General features: G+C 40.8%; 1 protein-coding gene across 2 annotated transcripts in view; it reads right to left on the reverse strand.

Moving 5' to 3' along the window:
* mrc1a (mannose receptor, C type 1a) overlaps window positions 1-24,126 on the reverse strand; it is a 64,298-nt gene that overhangs the window by 27,522 nt on the left and 12,650 nt on the right. For both annotated transcript variants that reach the window (XM_060932829.1, XM_060932828.1), the window contains exons 4-19: window positions 21,191-21,346; window positions 20,967-21,080; window positions 20,752-20,892; window positions 20,266-20,448; window positions 19,051-19,208; window positions 18,797-18,910; window positions 3,618-3,733; window positions 3,318-3,466; window positions 2,985-3,181; window positions 2,723-2,838; window positions 2,457-2,541; window positions 975-1,119; window positions 699-737; window positions 364-530; window positions 217-281; window positions 19-119 (exon numbers count right to left, since the gene is read on the reverse strand). In XM_060932829.1, coding sequence (XP_060788812.1) covers window positions 19-119; window positions 217-281; window positions 364-530; window positions 699-737; window positions 975-1,119; window positions 2,457-2,541; window positions 2,723-2,838; window positions 2,985-3,181; window positions 3,318-3,466; window positions 3,618-3,733; window positions 18,797-18,910; window positions 19,051-19,208; window positions 20,266-20,448; window positions 20,752-20,892; window positions 20,967-21,080; window positions 21,191-21,346 — 2,046 coding nt within the window. The remainder of the gene's footprint in view (window positions 1-18; window positions 120-216; window positions 282-363; window positions 531-698; window positions 738-974; window positions 1,120-2,456; window positions 2,542-2,722; window positions 2,839-2,984; window positions 3,182-3,317; window positions 3,467-3,617; window positions 3,734-18,796; window positions 18,911-19,050; window positions 19,209-20,265; window positions 20,449-20,751; window positions 20,893-20,966; window positions 21,081-21,190; window positions 21,347-24,126) is intronic.

Raw genomic sequence — 24,126 nt, forward strand, 5'->3', positions numbered from 1 at the left:
TAGATGAGGTGGTCTTACCCATACTCTTGTACATGGTAACACAGTTTTCATCATTGTTGGCAAAGTTTGGTTCATTTTGGTTCCAGGCTGTATAGACAACTGGGGAACCATCCACCCAACTGGAAGAAGAAAAAATGTTGATACAACTGATGGAAAAATAGACCTACCAAAGGAGTTTCAGAACTGTTCCTTGTGTCACCACTTTGTTAATATTACCTAAAGGATTTATCCAATCCCACAGTCATTCCAATGTAGTACTGGTCTTCTGAGCCTCTTGAAATCTGTAAGATTTTCATAAAACATGGATAGCTTCAGAATTGACATTATCAGAACATGTTAGAGGCACTGGGTTTGGTCCTTTACCTGTTTATATATAAACTTCCTTTCACTATGACCAGTAATGACAATTAGGTCAGAATGGTTCTTCTTGCAAAATGCACGAGCAGTTTCCATATCCAGACGCTCTTTATTAATGTAGTACTGACTACCATTGAACTGGATCCAGCCATCATCTGTAATGTTAAACTCCGCTACAGAGCATAAAAGACACACCACAAGAACATTATATTGTAGAAATGAAAAACATTGCATCAAGGTTAAGCTACTTTTATTATGATCAACACATGACAATCAATATCAGCTATGTTAGCAATCTAATTTAATGGTGGGCAAAATTAATCAGTTAAGTGAAAGCATACCTTGGGGGGTGCCTGTAGGTGGAGGTTTTGGAGTTTTACCTGTTGTAAGGGTCAGAGTTAGACATCTGTACCAACTACAGAATGATTACAGAAGAACAATTGTATGTTGTTTATCCTGAAATAGTTTAAGGATTATGCAAAACATTTGGTGGACCATATACACTGCAGTTGTTGTGGTGTCTATATGTGGGTGAGAGAGGGATGGAGAGAGAGTGGGAGGGAGAGACAGAGAGAGAGGGAGAGAGGGGGAGAGAGAGAGGAAGAGAGAGTACCTACCCAGTCGTATCTGACAGATCCAATCACTGTAGGCTTCACAATCCCTATCATTCCACCTATGACCATAGAAGAAGTTGGTTTCTGCACAATGCTCTTGAGAATTGTAATTATTGGGCTCCCCATAGCCCCAGGACTCATAACTTGACTAACATGTAGGAAAACACACACACACACACACACACACACACACACACACACACACACACACACACACACACACACAATAGAAGAAAATCAGTTTCACATAACATAGGCATAACATACAGCATGTGATAATTTACACAAATGTAAATAATAATTCGACAAATTAAACAATTAAAATATTTCCATGTCTCTAAACTCTTTTGTCAATTCTCCAACCTAAATAAAGCTTTAAATACAAACCAAGCTCACTGATATTCCTAAAATACAAATATAAATTTAAATATAAACTACCTTGATCTAAACTACAATCATATAAAAGTGCCATCCCAATAAAATGGTTTGCTTATATATAATTAATAACAATAAAATAGTGCAGGCAAGAGAATGATTATAATAATCAATGACTGTTGTATACTTCAGTCACCAAGCCCCAGATTCTGATTCCATTTTATACTAAACCATTTACAGTCAACAGTATCTCCTACATGATATCTACTTAACCAACAGCAATGACAAGTGTAGGTCATAAAAATAATTTTCCCTGAACACCCAATTATTTTTGTTTAGTGGACCGAAAGCTACTGAATTCAAATCACAGACTTCCAATTTCATGAGGTTTTTTTTTTTAATAGAATAATTAATGACTTTAGGGCCACGTGGCCCTAAATTCTCTGCTACTTTTTCCTGCCGCACCATGATCCAATTCAAGATACTACGTCATGCATCACGTGGTGGGCTTTCCCCGTTCATGCCAGGCATTGCGGGACACAAATTTGAAACAGAAGAGAAAAATGGAGGACGTAAGTGTGTGAATGAAATAGACCGACTACAGTAACAGAATGCGAGAAGAAAAGACGTTATGTTGTGAAGGAAAGGAAATGCAGGACCAAACTAATAAATATCGGCGGTCAGCGAGCACCTCGGTGTGATCAGCTGTTCGTTTAGCGACAGAATGATGGAACTGTCAGTGCACGGTCAAGGTAAACCTGTAGATGGCAGTAATGCAACACTGTGGATGCCAGCTGCCGTAAAACCCAAAAGAAGAAGAAGAAGAAGGTAAACCTGCGCATGCGCACACGGACTTCCTCTGTCTGCTTGACTGCATGAAGCGAGCGATTTCATGCACATTATTTGCTTTAACCCCCTCAAATTAAATAACTTCCCAGCCACAGAATGGCCTGATATTTTGTGAGATATTACAGAAATAAACATATATCACAATGACCAAATTTCAGAGGGAACTAAATTTAACCGATTTTATGAAATCGAAAGGCAGTCTCACTTCAAGCAATGAATAGGATCATACAAAAATAAACAGCAGAAATAAATGTAACTCACTGGACTTCCATCTGACCACACAAAGCCAGCATTATCATCCAGAATATTAAATCCAATCCATGCTGGATCACCTCCCCCACCATACCTTTTAGAGGACAATAAATAATGAACATATATAAATAGAAGACAGCAAACATAAGGGACCCAAAGGGGTAGAAAGACACTCATAACTGCATCATTTTCTGAAAAAAAAGTAAGAAATCATTGGAATTCTTGTTAAATTACAAAAATTATCTAACTGCAAAGAATGTAGAAAGCATACATACGGTAACTTGCTGGTTTCAGCGTCAGAGTGAAAGCTAGCAAGGTCACCACCAATGGCTTTGCAGAAATTACGAGCCTCAAGCCATGTTTTCTTATTCTCTTCTTCCTTTCTATATACCTGAGTTAGGAAAAAGCGCAAAATATGTGTTGCATGAGAATGTGCATCACTCCACTGTATGGTGCATTATATTCACAAGGCAATTTTTCATAATTGTGGTCATACTGATGATTGTGTCTTTTTTTTCACATGTGCAGTGACTGTACCCGAATACAATTGGCAGGGTCTTTTTTTATCCATTTGGTGGGGCAGCTGAGAGGTTGTGTCACAGGAGGCTGTCTGGTTGTAGTAACACCCTCTGCTATTTTCTGACAGATGTACTTCTCTTTACTGTCACAGGTGATTACATCCCATAATCCTGCTGAAGTCCCAGTTCGCATGGCAACACAGCCCTGGCGCCTATCTAAATGCCAGATAGACAAAAAAAAGTCAACATCATGAATTTAGTAATTCATAAAGTTGAAGTTCACCACAACATTCATGTTCTTTTCAACAAAATATTTTATGTAAACTATAGAAATTATTAATAATATCCATACCTGGCATTCCTACATTAAAGTGTGTAAATTTGACTGCTTCTTTATTTGTCCACTCAAAGTGTTCTTCATGTTCCATATTGGACAGGCCAAGCCAGAAATATTTTTCAGGTCGTAAACCAATCTGGCTGATGAGGAAAGCATTCTCATACCTAAAATAAAGCCCCCCACACCACACACACACACACACACACACACACACACACACACACACACACACACACACACACACACAGCCCCATGTCGGTAAGCAGTTGAAGTTATTAGTGTATAAAAACAGTATTCGACTAATGTGTGCATTACCTGTCTGCAACTTTTATTAGGTTAGCTCCACTCTGTCCACATGCTGTTTTGGCCTCATTGAAGGTTTTGGCTTCTACAGCAATGCTGTAGCAGTAGGAGTTGAACCTGATCCAACCCTGAAAGAACCACAGAAACCAGCCCCAGTTCAGTACGTGTGTATATATATACAGGGCTCAACATTAACGATAGTCCGACTGTCCAGGACAACCAAATGTTTGGTCTGGACAAGTTGAATCCGCATCTGCCTGTCTGATGGGACAAGTTGAACATTTGTTGAAAATCACATTTTTTATCGTAATTATTCAAGATTTACATCAATAAAGTTTCAACAAAACTAGTTCAATCACCTCAGTGATCCAGCTGTGTTATTGTTTACGAAATTCCGGGGAAGCCGAGTACAGCAGGTGCATGTTTAAAAATAACCATATCATAATATCTAATTATAGATTATTAGACTTCATTGAAATCAGAGAAATGGCGATCACATACCTCAATAAAATAAATATCTGTGGTGAATCTTCATTTCATTCAGACATTCATTGTATTTTTCTTTTGTATAGTTCACGTCAACCATCACAAATGTCATAAAACATTTGGCGGGAATTTTACGACAGTGCCAAACTCACTTATGGTTTGTTTTCATTCACAATATGATTCTGTAACCCTTATCATGTCCAACTTGTTTTCTTTCGGTTTCATTTCTTTAAATTAATTTATACTTCACATTTTACTGGATTAATCAAGATTTAACCTTATTTCCTCCACAAGCTTTGAATTTGGGTGAGTCGAATGCTTAAAACTGTAGATCAGGTCATGGGTTCACAGTAAAAAATGGAGTGTCAATATTGCAGTGTAAACCTATTTTCCTCTGGATAGAGTAGTTATAACACTATGGAGAGTAAAATCGTCTAAATGGTAGTGTCAAAAGTGAGAGTTAATTCCCACTTGCACACAACGACAAAATCTACTCTGCAGGGTGATGATTCCCCGCGAAAATACAATATAGAGTCAGATTAACTCTGAAAATCTTACACTATCTATAGTGTTAAATATTTTTACACACCTCATTGTTAATTTTGACACAAAATAGAGTAAAATTAACTCTAAAAATCTTACACTGGCTATAGAGTAAATTTACACTGATTTTGAGTGGGACCAAATGTTATCTGACAGAGAGTTAAATTCAACTCTTAAAGAGTAAAATTGACACTATGATTTTTACTGTGTTATAACAACACATGCACCATAATGGAGCACTGGATAGTTTTTGTTTATAATTACAGTTAAAGTTTGAAAAATTATGGGGCAGCACGATGGTGTAGTGGTTAGCACTGTCACCTCACAGCAAGAAGGTTCTGGGTTCGAGCCCAGCGGTCGACAGGGGCCTTTCTGTGTGGAGTTTGCATGTTCTCCCCGTGTCTGCATGGGCTTCCTCCGGGTGCTCCGGTTTCTCCCACAGTCCAAAGACATGCAGGTTAGGTTAATTGGTGGCTCTAAATTGACCGTAGGTGTGAATGTGAGTGTGAATGGTTGTCTGTGTCTATGTGTCAGCCCTGTGATGACCTGGCGACTTGTCCAGGGTGTACCCCGCCTCTCGCCCGTAGTCAGCTGGGATAGGCTCCAGCTTGCCCATGACCCTGCACAGGATAAGTGCTTATGGATAATGGATGGATGAAAATTATAAATCATTTAAGCATAATGATTATCATAACTACACCTGCTTTTTGAGAAACTTTGTTAATCATTTTCCTTTCACTGAACTAGTAAATACACAGTAATAAAAAGGTTATGGTCAGGACAAGTGAAAAATCTTGCTGCTTTTCCAACTGGACCAGTGGCTTAAAAATTTAATTTCGAGCCCTGCATATATGCATATATATGTATATACACAGTACTGTGCAAAAGTCTCAGGCATGTATAAAGAAATGCTGTAAAACAAAGATCCATCCATCCATCCATCCATCCATTATCTGTAACCACTTATCCTGTACAGGGTTGCAGGCAAGCTGGAGCCTATCCCAGCTGACTACGGGTGAGAGGTGGGGTACACCCTGGACAAGTCACCAGGTCATCACAGGTAAAACAAAGATATTTTCTATAAACATTTGCTCTTTATCTAATATAAGAGCAACAATAAAGGAAACAAAATCCGTATTTGGAGTCACAACCCTTTTCTTGATAGAATGAAAACATCAATAGCTTCAGGTACAGTTTGTGCGGTTAGTTTTTCTGCACATTATGTATTTTGTTTGTTTGTTTAATGTGTGTATTACATAATGTTACTTTTTTAACTAAGATACATACATTTTCGGTAACATTTAATGACTGTTTTTGTTCAAAAAGTAATGTTTGGAAATTAAAATATTTTACTGACTCAGTAATAAAGGAGTCATCAAACAAACATAAAATTATAACAAACTGGAAGAGCACTCAGTTGAGTGCATACCTCCACCACGCCACATATTAGAATATCCTTGTAGGAGCCATATTTAAGTTTATTGCTGTGTATATAATTTAGATAAGCATTGCTATGTTTGTGTTTGTCAGTGTGCGCCCTCTACAAGTGGTGGGGCGTTACTCTATAAATTAGGGTGCTTTATGCATAGCAGGAAGAAGGTGGGCTAGCAGATACCATCATTGACCTCAGCCTCGGTCTCATCATGGCCTTTTCTATGACCTGGTGGCAGCGTCTAAGAGTGATTGGCACCTGTGATGCTACTACTAAATTAAGAACTTTGAGATGTTTATATTTTGGTTTGTATTATCTTTATTTTTCAATAAATGAAACAACAGTGATTGACAAACGCTTGGATTTATTTTTTGGGACAAAGGCTGCGAGTCAGACAACTAGAACCCACATTCTCCAGGTGGCTAAAACAAAAGGAAGTGGAATAGGGGTTAAAGGGAAAACCAAATTAAACTTTTTGTTTTTTGTCACTTCAATCCTGGATCTGCATACATATCCGGATTTGCTTCAAAATCTAATCAATTGTTCCTTGGCCCATGGATCATCTCATTATCTCTAGCCGCTTTATCCTGTTCTACAAGGTCGCAGGCAAGCTGGAGCCTATCCCAGCTGACTACGGGCGAAAGGCGGGGTACACCCTCGACAAGTCGCCAGGTCATCACAGGGCTGACACATAGACACAGACAACCATTCACACTCACATTCACACCTACGGTCAATTTAGAGTCACCAGTTAACCTAACCTGCATGTCTTTGGACTGTGGGAGAAACCGGAGCACCCGGAGGAAACCCATGCGGACACGGGGAGAACATGCAAACTCCGCACAGAAAGGCCCTCGCTGGCCACGGGGCTCGAACCCGGACCTTCTTGCTGTGAGGCGATAGCGCTAACCACTACACCACCATGGCCCCCCATGGATCATCTTTTATCAAAATTTCATCAAATTCCGTTCAGTTCCTTTTGAGTTATGTTGGGAACACACAGACAAACAAACAAACAAACAAACAAACAAACAAACAAACAAACAAACGGAGGCGAAAACATAACCTCCTCCAGCAAAGTTGGAAGAGGTAATAATTTGTATTTAAAAAAAATAAATATTAGGATGCCTTAGACTTTTGTGCAGTACTGTATGTCCCTGAGCCATAGGTCCCTGTTTATATGTTTAGTTCTCAGATGTGTTAGTGTTTTTTGCATAATAACCTTTGACTGCCTTTTTTTTCTGAATACTGCGTATGGACTTGTGATGAACATGTCTGTCAGTGTTCTGTCCCACAGCTTTGCATTTAAACTAAGCTTTAGAGTAAGCTACTGTATATACAGGTTACTGGAGCTTCCCCATGTATGCATGGGTTTCCTCTGGTTTCCTCCTGTTGCTCAAATATGTGCTCATATGTGGTCTGACTCCATTAAATATCCTATAGATGTGAATATGTGTATGCATAGTGCCCTGGGATGAATTCAAAGCCCATATAGGGTATATTTATTCTAATACCCAGTGTTCCCGGGACAGGCTATGGATTCAGCATGACCCTGACCAGGATAAAGTGATGATTAAAGATGAATGAATGAAAGTGTTACATCTGTGTACAGGATGTTATCAGTGGCATTACTTAAAGAGGTTATACATCAAAACCCGAATGTTTAGGATATGGATATTGCTTAATAAAAATAACTAGTGTTCGTTAAAATCAGTGTTTTTACATAGTTGTCTTACCACAACTCAGAGAAGTCACAGGCCAAGAATGGCTTTATTGCATATAGTGTTATTTCGCTTGGGGAAACACAAAGTCAGAAGGAACCCACTCTCACAGTCAAAAATGTATCTCATCAGCATTTTCCTATGGCACTGAGTCTGCCCGTCTGATGGCTGCAACATTTTTAAAAAGTTTTATTGTTTAAAGAACAAAGAGTCAGCAATTGTTCATGCTGTTCCAGAAGAAAAGTCACATTTCTTTCCACACCCTGAGGTGTGGAAATCATTCTCTCACTAAATGGATGAAAGTCATTGTTTGAACAAATGTCAGCTCACCACTGGATAGAACCTTAAGCCATACTTACAACCCGTCGTAAGTGTTTTGGACATGCACGGGTCGCAGGGTTTGGTAGCTCGCAGCCATGCCGCAGAGTCACAGTGAACCTGGGGGAAAGTTTGGGGGAGGAGTCCGGGCAAAGTACTTGTCAAGTACAGGTTGCGCACCTGACTTCCTCGAGGTGTGGGAAAAATTTCGCCGTTAGCCCTTGGAAAGCATATGTCTAATGCACGTGATCAGTACGTGTTCAGTGAGTGTGGAGTGCGTGTGACTTGCAGTTTACCAGTTTCCTGCGCTAGGAATACGGGTCGCACTTGTGAAGCATGTGTGACGCACGTAATTAGCACATGACAATCACTCATAACTTGCGTGTGACGCAAGCCAGGAGTGGGTATAAAAGCGTGTCTGCAGCATTCTGCATCCGTCTTTCGACTGAAGAACATTTGGATATTTTGTGGGAAAATTTTGAAAATTTTCACTTTAAAGTTTAGAAAATGGGACCCAAGAAGAAGTGAGCAAAAGTGAAGTAACCCAGCCTGAAACAACAGAGGGGAAGGAGGAGGAAGAATTTGATGATGATGGTAGCAACACCGGCAAGCCCTGCACGGACAGGGAAAAGTATGCCTTCAAGCCGGCAGAAGGCACAGCACCCCACCAGAGGTATTTTCACAGGTAAATACACATGCTTTAAACATTCATTTCGGTATCTATATGCTTATGTAATTAACATTATATATGCTGATTTTCATGTATGTTTCAGCTAATGACACCCAGAAGTGAGGACATTGCAATCCCATCATCGCTGTCAGGCCATTGGCCATGCTCAGTGATGAGGACAAGGACATCCCGACACCCCGTCCCACCACTCAGCAGGAGTAGGAGCAGGACAGCAGCTCAGAGTCAGAGTCAAAGTGTGTCTCAGTGCTCAAACTGTTGGGCTATTTTTTTTTTAGAACTTTTTATTTATTCACATAGGTAAAACACATTAAGATGTACAGTTTACAATTCACTCAGTCCACATCATATTATCTTCACTCGTAAATATATACAATATCTCCTTTCCATACAAATCAAATATGAGTCACCTACCACATTCTTTAATTCTGACTTCTGGTATTCCACCAGTACAGATAAGTGTATTTGCAAAACCTAAACAGGTGCTACTGAGCAAAAAAAAAAAAAAAATTTCAAAAAGAGGTATTTAGAGCTCTTGTATCGCTTGAATGATTGGTTTCCATCTTCTCTCAAATTTTTCTAGTTTCAGTTGTAATCTTGCTGTAGTTTTTTCCATAATAAAAACCTTTTTTACTTTGTCTGTCCATTGCATTATGTTGGAGGGATGTGGCTTCAACTAATTGATTGTGATCATTTTCTTTGCTATCAAAAGCAGGACTTTCAATAAGTAGCTGCAATCTCTGTCTATCAGATCCTCAGGTAGTATTCCAAGTATATACAGGGTTGAGTCAAGATGCAGGTCAATACCCAGAATTCTTTTTATTTTTGTTTTCACACATTTCCAAAAATCTATGATCTTTGGACAATCCCAAAATATATGAGTGAAGTCACCCACCATGCCACAGTTCCTCCAACATAAATCTGATGTTTTACTATATTTTGCGGTGATAGATGGGGTGTTAAAGTAACGCATCTTTACTTTCCATTCAAACTCCCTCCATGTTGGACTGTTAGTTAATTTATGTCCAGATCTGAATGTTTCTTCCCAATCATCATTTGTTATTATTACATTTGCTTCCAATTCCCATCTTTCTTTAACATACATATTATTATTATTGGATTCATATTGTAGTGCTTTATACATTTTTGAAATCAGCCCTTTTTTTGACTCTTCTTCTGTAAATGACATGAGCAGCTCTTCGACCTTGGTTGGTTCTTTGCTTATTCTTTCCCATTCATTGTGTTTCTGGAGGTAGTATCTCAATTGCAAATATTTATAAAAATCATTATTTGGTAAATTAAATTCCTGTTTGAGTTGTTCAAATGATTTCAAAATTTGCCCTGTTAAAGTCTGTGCTATATATATTAACCCTTTATTAGTTCATTTCTCAGATCCTGCGTCCATAGTACATGGTACAAAGTCTGGGTTTTTGGCTATTTTTGTAGCTTACAGCTTACAGAGCTTGGTATATTTAATTTCTTTTGTATTGTCGACCATATTTTCATTGTTTCTATAATCAAATAGTTTTTAATTTTAAGCTTCCTTTGCACCGGCCTGGTTACAAATGGGAGTGACTCCAAAGACACAGTCAGGCAGGCCCTTTGCTCCATCTCCACCCATATTGCATCTTTGTCTTTTGTTATCCATAATATAAGAGCTTTAAGTTGAGCGGCCCAGTAATAGTTCCTTAGATTTGGTAAATTTAGCCCTCCTTTATTTATTTATTTATTTATTTATTTATTTTTATTTATTTATTTATTTTTATTTATTTATTTATTTTTATTTATTTATTTATTTTTATTTATTTTTTTTTGGGGGGGGGGGCTAAAAGTGTCTTATATTTAATTCTTGCTTTTTTGTTTTGCCATAAAAATCTTGACATACTTTTGTCCAGCATTTTAAAGGTGGAACCAGAAACCATAACTGAAAGTGATTGAAACAGGAACAATGGTCTTGGCAAGATATTAATTCTAATAGTTTCTACCCTCCCAATGAGAGTCAGGGGTAAAATCGCCCATCTATCCAAGTCTTTTTTAATTTCCTTTATCAATTTTCCATAATTCGCATCATATAACTGTGAAACATTAGGAGTAATATGTCTGTGAAGATTCTCAGTCTCTTTTACCACCCACAGATTAGGAGTAATAATAACACCCAGATATCTAAATCCTTTGTCGGTCCATTTAAACCCAACCTTTTCTTTTAACTCTGCTGGACATTTACCTGAGATCATCGTAGCAATTGATTTGCTTTCATTGGTCAGATACCCTGAAATTTTCCCGTATTCTCTAATGGTGATGATACACGGGGCAACTTTTTGGGCAATGTTGCCGAGCAATGTTGCTGGGCAATTGCATTTTGACTCTTTTCTATTGAGATTGGGCAACATTGTTTCTTTCTGAATGGTTTTGATAATCTCTGGCAACTTTTTGAGATAAGCCAATCAGAACGCGAGTATCGAGTCATGTGACCTCCGGTGAGGTTCGGATCAGAAATTTCAAACAAATATGGCAGCCGCTCAGTGTCAGTGGAGTGAAGAGATGGAGAGACTCCTCATCTGTTTTTACGCCGGCAAGTTGTTATTTTAATATTCTATATGGAGGAATTTACCTCACCAAAGCTCTAAAAAACAACAGACAGCTTGATTAAATGGTCACAGCAAAAATTAAGACATCAATTTTTTTTTAGCTAACTGTAAACTGCCGTTGCTAACTGTTGTTGCCCATTGTTAGTTGCCCTGAAAAGTTGCCCTGTGTCTCACCTAGTTGCCCGTTGCCAGCAACATTGCTCGGCAACATTGCCCAAAAAGTTGCCCCGTGTATCATCACCATAAGATTCTCCAACAGGGCTGGTATTGATAGGGATGGGTCATTTAAAAGTATTCGCAAATCATCTGCAAACAGTGATATTTTATGTTCCACCTCCCTTCATCCCTTATTCCCAATATTTGATTGTTTTGTCTTATTGATTCGGCCAGTGGTTCAATACTTATAGCGAACAACAGTGGACTCAAACAATCACCTTGTCTGACTACTCTTTTAAGGCAGAAGAAATCTGAGCAACATCCGTTAGTTCTGATCCGTGATTTGGGGTCTTTATAGATTATTTTTACTCATTCTATATAATTCTGGGGGAATCCAAAAGCTGATAATGTCTGGTACAAGAAGCTCCATTTCACCCTATCGAAAGCCTTCTGGGCATCAAGATTAAGCATCATTGAAGCCCGAGATTTGTATTTTGAACCTGAAATAATATTTATTATTCTCCTAATGTTGTTTGCTCCCTGCCTACCGGGAATGAATCCAGTTTGATCTATGATAATTAATTTAGTTATGTATTTTTGCATTCATTCTGCCATTATGCCTGTAAGAATCTTTAAATCATTGCAAAGTAGACTCACAGGTCTGTATCCTTCACATAGAGTTGGATCTTTTCCTTCTTTATGTAGGACTGATATGATGGCTTCTGACCATGACTTGGGTGGGTCCCCAGATGATAGAGCATAATTAAATACTTTATATACAGTGGTGCTTGAAAGTTTGTGAACCTTTTAGAATTTTCTCTATTTCTGCATAAATATGACCTAAAACATCATCAGATTTTCACACAAGTCCTAAAAGTAGATAAATAGAACCCAGTTAAACAAATAAGACAAAAATATCATACTTGGTCATGTATTTATTGAGGAAAATGATCCAATATTGCATATCTGTGAGTGGCAAAAGTATGTGAACCTCTAGGATTAGCAGTTAATTTGAAGGTGAAATTAGAGTCAGGTGTTTTCAATCAATGGGATGACAGTCAGGTGTGAGTGGGCACCCTGTTTTATTTAAAGAACAGGGATCTATCAAAGTCTTCACAACACATGTTTGTGGAAGTGAATCATGGTACAAACAAAGGAGATTTCTGAGGACCTCAGAAAAAGTGTTGTTGATGCTCATCAGGCTGGAAAAGGTTACAAAACCATCTCGAAATAATTTGCACTCCACCAATCCACAGTCAGACAGATTGTATACAAATGGAGGAAATTCAAGACCATTGTTACCCTCCCCAGGAGTGGTCAACACCCAAAGATCACTCCAAGAGCAAGGCATGTAATAGTCGGCAAGGTCACAAAGGACACCAGGGGAAATTCTAAGCAACCGAAGGCCTCTCTCACATTGGCTAATGTTAATGTTCATGAGTTCACCAGCAGGAGAACACTGAACAACAATGGTGTGCATGGCAGGGTTGCAAGGAGAAAGCCACTGCTCTCCAAAAAGAACATTGCTGTTCGTCTGCAGTTTGCTAAAGATCATGTAGACAAGCCAGAAGGCTATTGGAAAAATGTTTTATGGATGGATGAGACCAAAATAGAACTTTTTGGTTGAAATGAGAAGCGTTATGTTTGGAGAAAGGAAAAACACTGCATTCCAGCATAAGAACCTTATCCCATCTGTGAAACATGGTATGTGGTAGTATCATGGTTTGGGCCTGTTTTGCTGCATCTGGGCCAGGATGGCTTGCCATCATTGATGGAACCATGAATTCTGAATTATACCAGTGAATTCTAAAGGAAAATGTCAGGACATCTGTCCATGAACTGAATCTCAAGAGAAGGTGGGACATGCAGCAAGACAACGACCCTAAGCACACAAGTCGTTCTACCAAAGAATGGTTAAAGAAGAATAAAGTTAATGTTTTGGAATGGCCAAGTCAAAGTCCTGACCTTAATCCAATTTAAATGTTGTGGAAAGACCTGAAGCGAGCAGTTCATGTGAGGAAACCCACCAACATCCCAGAGTTGAAGCTGTTCTGTACGGAGGAATGGGCTAAAATTCCTCCAAGCCAGTGTGCAGGACTGATCAACATTTACCGGAAACATTTAGTTGCAGTTATTGCTGCACAAAGGGGTCACAGCAGATACTGAAAGCAAAGGTTCACATACTTTTGCCACTCACATATGTAATATTGGATCATTTTCCTCAATAAATAAATGGCCAAGTATAATATTTTTGTCTCATTTGTTTAACTGGGCTCTCTTTATCTACTTTTAGGACTTGTGTGAAAATCTGATGATGTTTTAGGTCATATTTATGCAGAAATATAGAAAATTCTAAAGGGTTCACAAACTTTCAAGCACCACTGTAGCACAGGTGTTATCTCCTCTCTAAAACTTTTGTAAAACTCTCCTGGGAACCCATCAGTCCCAGGTGATTTATTATTTTTGAGAGTTTTTATAGTATCCAGTATTTCCTGTGTAGAAACTGGCCGAATCATTTCAGATGCCTCTTCACTTGGCAGGGTTGGTAAATTTATTTTTATTTAAAAAGGCTTCTGTGTCGGGCGGCACGGTGGTGTAGTGGTTAGCGCTGTCGCCTCACAGCAAGAAGGTCCGGGTTCGAGCCCCGTGGCCGGGGAGGGCCTTCCTGTGCGGAGTTTGCATGTTTTCCCCGTGTCCGCGTGGGTTTCCTCCGGGTGCTCCGGTTTCCCCCACAGTCCAAAGACATGCAGGTTAGGTTAACTGGTGACTCTAAATTGACCGTAGGTGTGAATGTGAGTGTGAATGGTTGTCTGTGTCTATGTGTCAGCCCTGTGATGACCTGGCGACTTGTCCAGGGTGTACCCCGCCTTTCGCCCGTAGTCAGCTGGGATAGGCTCCAGCTTGCCTGCGACCCTGTAGAACAGGATAAAGCGGCTAGAGATAATGAGATGGGAATGAGGCTTCTGTGTCACTATCATTGTGGTCAGATTCAGAGTCGTCATATAAGCCTTTATAATACTCCGCAAAAGCTTCTGCAATTTCTTTTAATATAGTTTGTTTAGATGTGGGGTGTTTTATTTTTTATATTATTCTATTTGTTTGGGCCTTTCTAAGTTGAAATGCCAATAAGGGACTGACTCTATTACCCATTTCGTAGTATCTCTGGCTTGTAAAACGTAAGGACCCTTCTGCTTTAAATGTTAAGAGATCATCTAATTTGCCTCTGATTGTTTTTAAATCACAAAAAATGGATTTATCTGATGTTCTTTTATGTTCCGTCTCCAATTCTTTAATTTTGTTCTCTAATTCTCTTTGTTTTTTTAGTCGAGATTTCTTCAGTCGAGATGATATTTCTATTATTTTCCCGCATATCACTGCTTTCCCTCCTTCCCATAATATTGATGGTGTTACCGCACCATCATCATTTATTTGGAAGTATTCCTTTAAATTCTGCTTTATTTCTTTTACTACACTTTCACTCAACAGAATAGATACATTCATCCTCCAATATCTGAAAAGGGGCTCATTACCTAGGTCTACGGTTAGGGTAATGGGTGCATGGTCACTTATAGTTATATTTTCTATTCCACAGTTCAATACTTTGTGTATATGTTGTTGTGACACATAGAAAAAATCTATTCTCAAATACCTACCATGCGGGTTTGAATAAAATGTACAATCTCTCCTCTTTGGATTGTTATCCCTCCATGGATCAGTAAGACCGAGCTCTTTAGTCATGTTATTCAATACTGTAGATTTTTTGTGCTTGGTCCCTGGTCTGGAGGAAACCTGTCGAATCTCCCATTTTGTATTATGTTAAAATCTCCCCCTATCACTACCATTCCCTTTGCTTCATTGGATATTACTTTAGCTATCTGTTTAAAGAATGTCTCTCCTCATTTGGGGTGTATACATTTAGTACTGAAACAATCATGTCTCCCACAATCCCACAATCATTACATGTCGTCCAGTGTTATCCTTAATCTCCTTTTCAACCTTAATTGGTGTGCCTTTACCAATTAAAATAGCTACCCCTCTCCTTTTGCCATATGAGGCATAAAATACCTGATTCACCCATTTCCTTTTTAATTTTCTATGTTCAGTGTCCGTCAAATGTGTCTCTTGTAGTAAAGCTATTGAACATTGTAATTTTTTCAGTTGGCTCAGTATCTTCTTCCTCTTAATGGGATGATTCAGACCAAGTACATTGTATGACACAAGATTAAGCTTATTCATATTATTTTCAGGTGGCACGGTGGTGTAGTGGTTAGCGCTGTCGCTTCACAGCAAGAAGGTCCGGGTTCGAGCCCCGTGGCCGGTGAGGGCCTTTCTCTGCAGAATTTGCATGTTCTCCCCATGTCTGTGTGGGTTTCCTCTGGGTGCTCCGGTTTCCCCCACAGTCCAAAGACATGCAGGTTAGGTTAACTGGTGACTCTAAATTGACCGTAGGTGTGAATGTGAGTGTGAATGGTTGTCTGTGTATATGTGTCAGCCCTGTGATGACCTGGCAACTTGTCCAGGGTGTACCCCACCTTTCGCCCGTAGTCAGCTGGGATAGGCTCCAGCTTGCCTGCGACCCTGTATAACAGGATAAAGCGGCTAGAGATAATGAGATGAGATGAGACCCACAAGCTCTACACCTCACACAAAAGTAAGAAATTGCATAAAACCTTGCATAATAAAGAAAACAAAAAATGTGATTGAAGACCTGCACTACTACCTCATTAGGAGGCCCTTCACCCTTGTGAGAATTATGAGGCACAGCCTCTAAAATGTGAACCACCAACCTCTGAATACTGACAAACCAATTGCAGGACCATGGCCAGCAACATCTCAGATGAAAAAACAAATGCACGTACGGGCAAGATAGAGAAAGCAGCAACTGTGCATAGCTGCAGGGTGATGATTACACACCTCTGGTACTGGCAGTTCATCCAGGGGAGAAATCTCATCTCATCTCATTATCTCTAGCCACTTTATCCTTCTACAGGGTCGCAGGCAAGCTGGAGCCTATCCCAGCTGACTACGGGCGAAAGGCGGGGTACACCCTGGACAAGTCGCCAGGTCATCACAGGGCTGACACATAGACACAGACAACCATTCACACTCACATTCACACCTACGGTCAATTTAGAGTCACCAGTTAACCTAACCTGCATGTCTTTGGACTGTGGGGGAAACCGGAGCACCCGGAGGAAACCCACGCGGACACAGGGAGAACATGCAAACTCCGCACAGAAAGGCCCTCGCCGGCCCCGGGGCTCGAACCCAGGACCTTCTTGCTGTGAGGCGACAGCGCTAACCACTACACCACCGTGCCGCCCCCAGGGGAGAAATAAAAAGGCAAATAACACACAGACCAAATGGTAGCACTGAAGGCAAAAAAGTTCTCTAGGTATGATTAAAGTATCCATGACTCCCTCTCACATTATTATCCATCCATCCATTATCTGTATCCGTTTATCCTGTGCAGGGTTGTGGACAAGCTGGAGCCTATCCCAGCTGACTATGGGTGAGAGGCGGGGTACACCCTGGACAAGTTGCCAGGTCATCGCAGGGCTGACACCTAGAGACAAACAGCCATTCACACTCACGGTCAATTTAGAGCCACCAATTAGCCTAACCTGCATGCCTTTGGATTGTGGAGGAAACCGGAGCACCTGGAGGAAACCCACACAGACAGGGGAAGAACATGCAAACTCCACACAGAAAGGCCCCCGTTGGCCACTGGGCTCAAACCCCGAATCTTCTTGCTGTGAGGCAACAGTGCGAACCACTACACCACTGTGCTGCCTCTCACATGATTACGGGACCACAAAATGGGTAAAATTATTAAATAATAATCATAATCATAAACTAGTCACACTATTTAACTGAACATTTCCATTCAGACAACTGGAGAACTCCTTCCTTCTCACTCTCAAAGTTTTTAAAAATTACTTAAAAAATCATATGGGGCAAAATTATTGAAACCCATAGCGAATATTTAGAAGCAATGAACTATCATTCTTGAACTTCTCATTCTTGGATTTTTTTTTTACATTACTCTCAGTCCTAAGGATTTCTTGCTGTTTCCTTTGATCACTTCCTGATTTATTGGGTTGGAAATACGAGACTGTACACACATAAAATCTCTTGTTATCCAACACCATGAAGTTAGGTAAAGGATACAGAAATAACTGCATCCAGAAAAAAAGACCCAGCATAAAATATGTTTGTGGATCATTAATGTTTTGAGTCTGTTTTGGGGTTACTGCACCAGTGACACTAAGAAGATTAATGTCAGCATGAATTTCACAAGGGCGGCACAGCAAGAAGGTTCTGGGTTCGAACCTAATGGCTGACAGAGGCCTTTTTGTGTGGAGTTTGCATGTTCTCCTCATGTCTACATGAGTTTCCTCCGGGTGCTCCGGTTTCCCCCACAGTCCAAAGACATGCAGGTTAGGCTAAATTGACCGTAGGTGTTAAGTGTGAATGGTTGTTTGTCTCTATGTGTCAGCCCTGCGATGATCTGGCGACTTGTCTAGGATGTACCCCGCCTCTCGCCCATAGTCAGCTAGGATAGGCTCCAGCTTGCCTGCGACCCTGTACAGGATAAGCGGTAATGGATAGTGGATGGATGGATGAATTTCACCAGGTTTTAGCCTAAAACCTGACAGCCGTCAACAAGGTAACGCTTTGAATCAAACATTAACAGCCATCTCAGCCCCTGCATTTGAACCCTGTTGAAATTTTGTGGTGTCGTTTCAAGAACACAGTACATATACACACCACTAAAATGGGATCTTAAAATGGTGGCATGCAGGCGTGGTTCTCTAATTGTCACAAAACAGAGAAGACATTACAGAAAGAGGCTCTGGGATGTTATCCTCTCCAACAGAGGCTTTATTAAATATTAATTGTGATCATGCAGATAATTTTGAAACTAGTGTTCTGCAGAGGGACAAATGCTCAGCTTAATTAATGCTGTGTGTAATAAAACCATAAAGCATACCCATGTGTTTATATTAAAATATCATAAATTACATATACTATATTTGTATACTTTTTTTCATTTTCATGAAGGGTATCGTTCATTCTAAATGTGTACATGGGTCAGGGTACAGTTCTGCACTGTACATGGTTTAGTGGTTCCAGGTGGAAACAAAAGAACAGTGCAAGTACTGGGAATTTTTTGTGTGTGAGTAATAAAAATAAATACATAAGGACTAAAGCCCCTTTAAAGGTGTGTGTGCAGAGAACAAGAGGGTATGACTCACAGCAGGACATCCAGGACTGATCACCTCAGGTGACCCTGCAGGTTTGGTGGAAGCTTTCTTCTTACATATGTAGCCATACTCCTTTTCACACATGTGATCTGCCCACTTCCCCTCCTAACACATGATATGAGAAGTACTCACAATCAATTCTCAGACTGAAGCTAGAAGAGGATTTTATTATAGAAACACTCTCAGTGTGCCATCTTCATACATTATACCAGCATAAAATGTGTTAGACTTAGTGGTGACTGTACCTTTCCTTTCATGAGAACGCAGTCCTCTCTCAGAATAGATGTGTGTGAAGGTTCTCCCACCAGCCATTTGGCAAAGGTGACATGGGTTCTGTCTGACCATTCAAACAGGTTCTGAGTCTTCTGATCATTTAGACCTATCCATAATTCATCAGTAGGCACTGTCGAACAAACACATATGCATCCAAATCAGTATCCATGTCAGTCAGGAAACAGGTCCATATATTTAAGACCATATGCAAGGCTCATGGTCCAAAATTGGAGATTTTTCTCTTGCAGCTAAAAAAGCAAATCATGATTTACATGGTTCATTTGGCCAATTCAGAAATGTAACTTTAACTTTAATTATGTATTTTCTTAAAGATTCTAGAGATTTTATTTTGGTTATATGCATCATGATGCTTTGTCTGTGAAGGTTCTCAGTCATCCAGGTCATCGTAAACGATAGGTACTAAAGAAGGCAACTGGACTTGCTTGAAATTCTTGAAGATGTTTCACCTCTCATCCGAAAGGCTTCTTCAGTTCTGCCTGACTAGTGAGGAGTTCCAGGTATTTATCCTCTAGTGGAACAAAAGCAACCCTAAGGAGAGTTGCTGAGGTCACATTGACCCTCTCAGTTATCCTGTAGGTGTTAGGGTCACTGGAGGCCAGGTGGGAATGGTAATAGCAGCCTAGAGGGCCGTTAGGGTGACCTGTGGATCATTGGCTCTCTCTGCCATCATGTGAGTCATGGAAGCCAGCTGAGCCTTGGTGTGGATGTGTATTCAGTTTTCTGGGAAGTGTGCCAAGGACTGCATAGCAGGTGGCTGATAAGTGGTGTCTCAGACCACCTCCTCTGTTCAGTGATGGTCAGCCACCTACAATGCAGTCCTTGGCACACTTCCCAGAAAACTGAATACACATCCACACCAAAACTCAGCTGACTTCAATGACTCACATGATGGCCTCCGGTGACCCTAACACCGACAGTACAGGATGACTGAGAGGGTCAATGACCCATGACCTCAACGACTCTCCTTAGGGTTGCTTTTGGGCCACTAGAGGATAAATACCTGGAGCTCCCCACTAGTCAGTCAGAACTATAGAAGCCTTTCAGATAAGAGGTGAAATGGCTTCAAGAATTTCAAGCAAGTCCAGTTGCCTTCTTTAGCTCCTATGGATCATGATGCTTTGGTTTCTAGGCTAATCCAAATAGATTATGTAAGTAGGTGCTCTTACAGTATCCACTCTGTGATATAATAAAGCTGTATTCTTCTATATTGTGAATACTGGTCAGATCAGCTCCTTCTTTACGACAAGCTGTCAGAGCATCTTTCCAAATCTTCTTAGTACGTGAGAGAGAGTAGCAGTGACCAGAATATGGCACCCAGGAGGATGGACAGAAACTGGGCTGGTCTTTACCTATCAAACACACACACACACACACACACACACACACATATAGTATATATATACAGTATATACTGTATATACAGTGTGTATATATATATATATATATATATATATATATATATATATATATATATATATATACAGTGTGTATATATATATATATATATATATACAGTGTGTATATATATATATATATATATATATATATATATATATATATATATATATATCACACAAGTGAAAGAGGAAAAGAAAGTTGGAAGGTGCCATATGAAAATTTGAACACTTAGTATATGTGCCTCTAGATCTTACCCACGGAAGGTGTAATGGTAGTGGAATTTCCCTTGCGGCAGATGTATCCCAGTTTACTACCGCAGGCTATACTCTCCCATTTCGATGCTTTCCCAGCATTAAGTGCTGCACAGTTCATGCCAGGCTCCAGTAAGGGGTGGCCTAAAGGATGAGGTAGGGGGTAGGAGCATGCTTGGAAATAGCCTTAAAGCATATAGGTATGTGTGTGCACTTACCTGGAGCCCAGTTCAGATATCTAAATGGGTTTCCATTGCTCCATTGCCAGCCACTTTCAAAATCCAGACTATTCAGTCCAATCCAAAGAGATGATCCAAGTATATTAGTTAACCCTGGAACGAAATATATGACCAGCTACAGGATATGATATGTAAAAACCTTCCTGTTACAAAATAATCCTTGGGTTACTTGGGTTTACTGATGTGATGGCAAGCCTGTGTACCTGATATATATGCTTGCTCATGCAGCTCCATGATGCTGAGTAGGTCAGCGTCTTGCTGCTGGCAGCTTTTGCGAGCCTGATGCCAGGTCAGCACTGACTGAATGTTCCTCTGGTACAACACACCTGTTACTGGATCAGAGTCCCAACCTGATGATGCTAACACACCACAGACAAGCGTTTATACACACACTTATAAACATATAAGTTACTATATTTATCATATGGACATGAGTGTTTTACTGGAAAATATGCCACTCGTATTTTTCATACAAACTACATCCAGGACATTCAGTAACATATTTTCCAATATCCTCACTCATGAGGATGTCAATTAATTGTTTTGATTAACTTGCATCGTACTTGTTTGTGAATGTGTCTATATAATAAAAAGAAAATTACACATTGGCTTGAAGATATGAAGTTTATCTTCTCATGTTGAAAAACAACTTTTTTGCTGGCTAAAACAGAAGGGTGTCAGCATTAAGTTATTCAGCAGTTTGTGCCACAATAGCTCTTCTGTGGGATTGGATCAGATGAGCAAGCCTTCATGCTCCATGCGAATCAGTGAGCCTTGGCTGACGATGACCCTGTTGCCGATTCACCAGATGTCCTTCCTTGGACCATTTTGGTAGGTATTAACCACTGCATACCAGGAACACCCCACAAGATGTGCCATTTTGGAGATGCTCAGACCCAGTCATCTAGCCATCACAACTTGGTCCTTGTCAAAGTTGCTCAGATCCTTACTCTTGCCCATTTTTCCTGCTTCCAACACATCAACCTTGAAAACTGACTGTTCTGTTGCTGCTTAATATATCCCACCCCCTGACAGGTGCAACTGTAATGAGATAATCAATGTTATTCACTTCACCTGTCAGTGGTCATAATGCTCTGGCCAATTGGTGTGTGTGTAGATAGATAGATAGATAGATAGATAGATAGATAGATAGATAGATAGATAGATAGATAGATAGATAGATAGGTGGCACATTGGTGTAGTGGTTAGCACTGTTGCCTCACAGCAAGAAGGTTCTGGGTTCGAGCTGGAGTTTGCATGTTCTCCCCGTGTCTGTGTGGGTTTCCTCCGGGTGCTCCAGCTTCCCCCACAGTCCAAAGACATGCAGGTTAGGTTCATTGGTGGCTCTAAATTGACCTGTGAGTCCACTGAGACCTGTGTGAATGTGAGTGTGAATGGTTGTTTGTCTCTATGTGTCAGCCCTGTGATGATCTTGTCCAGGGTGTACCCCACCTCTCACCCATAGTCAGCTGGGATAGGCTCCAGCTTGCCTGCGACCCTGTAGAACAGGATAAAGTGGCTAGAGATAATGAGATTATATATATATATATATATATATATATATATATATATATATATACACACACACAGTGGTGCTTGAAAGTTTGTGAACCCTTTAGAATTTTCGATATTTCTGCTGTTAGGACTAGGACTGTTTTGGCCTCTAGAGGCCGCTGTTATTTCCTTTTCATGTCGTGTTTATTTTGGCCTCTAGAGGCCGCCACTGTTCCTGTGTTTTGTGTTTGTGTTAATTGCCTAATTATCTTCACCTGTGTCCTTTATTAGTTTGTCTATTTATACCCCTGAGTTCAGTCCTCTTGTCACGGAGTCTTTGTGCTGTTATGTTTATCTCCAGTTTCCTTTGTACTGTGTTTTTTGATCTTCCTAGCTTTTGTATTTTTGCACTTTGCTTTTCTTTTGGATTATACTCTTTGGTTTTTTTGTTGTCTTTTGTTTTGCCCTGTATATAGTGTATATAGTTTAAATAAACCTTTTGATTCTTTTTCTACTTCCGCCTCACGCCTCTGCATTTGAGTCATCCCCCTGGTGGCCTAGTGGGGGTTTGCTGGATTATCACACCAACGAACCAGGTTCGAATCCCAGCAAAACCCTAACAGAAAGACTCCGTCATGACCGACTCAGCAGAGGCTGCTTCAACTGTCTACCCGGCCAACCTTCAGGGAATTATGGCAGCTTTGACACGCTTCGGAGCGACCATGGATGCTCATGGACGTACGCTCACCAGCCAACGTGAGGCCCTCGCTCGCCACGAGGAACTGCTTCAGCAAATTGGGAAAACCCTGGCACAGCTGACATCTCTGCCTGCATCTCCTGCTCCTGATCCAGTTCCTGCTCCTGATCCAGCTCCCACTCCTGCTCCAGTGCCTCCTGCAATGCTGCCTTCTTCACCTCGCGAACCCAGCCTTCCTGCACCACAGAGGTATGACGGCAAGCACAGTGAGTGCCGAGAGTTCCTTACCCAGTGTCAACTCACCTTTGAGCTTCAGCCTACCACCTACACTACGGATCGCCGCAAGATTGCCTTTGTGATCACCTTATTAGCTGGTAAGGCGCGAGCCTGGGCTACTGCTATCTGGCAAAGACAGGGACCTGAGTGCTTTGATTTCCAGCTGTTTTCTGAAGAGATGCTTCGGGTCTTCGATCAGGCAGACATCAGTACCGACGCAGCCCGAAAGCTCATGTCCATCCGGCAAGGAGGAAGCGTCGCAGATTACGCCATCTCGTTCCGAACACTCGCAGCAGTAAGTGGATGGAACGAGACTGCCCTGGTGTCAGCCTTCCACCATGGTCTGTCTGACCCCATCAAGGACGGTCTGGCCTCTATTGGATGCCCAAGTGACCTCGAAACCCTCATCTCACATGCTATTCGTCTGGACAACAGGATGAGAGAACGCCACCAAGCCTTGAGCCCCCCCAGCCTCCCTACCTCTACCTGGAGACCGTCTACCTCCTTCAGTGACTGTCCAGAACCCATGCAAGTGGGTCGTACTCGCCTCTCCGCATCTGAGAGGGAGCGCAGAAGGAGGGACAAGTGCTGCATCTACTGTGGCAAGCCTGGTCACTTCCGAGCATCATGTCCCGAACTCTTGGGAAAAGGACCGCCCCGTCCAGCCGAGGG

This window comes from Neoarius graeffei, chromosome 1 (assembly GCF_027579695.1).
Source record: "Neoarius graeffei isolate fNeoGra1 chromosome 1, fNeoGra1.pri, whole genome shotgun sequence".
NCBI lineage: Eukaryota > Metazoa > Chordata > Actinopteri > Siluriformes > Ariidae > Neoarius > Neoarius graeffei.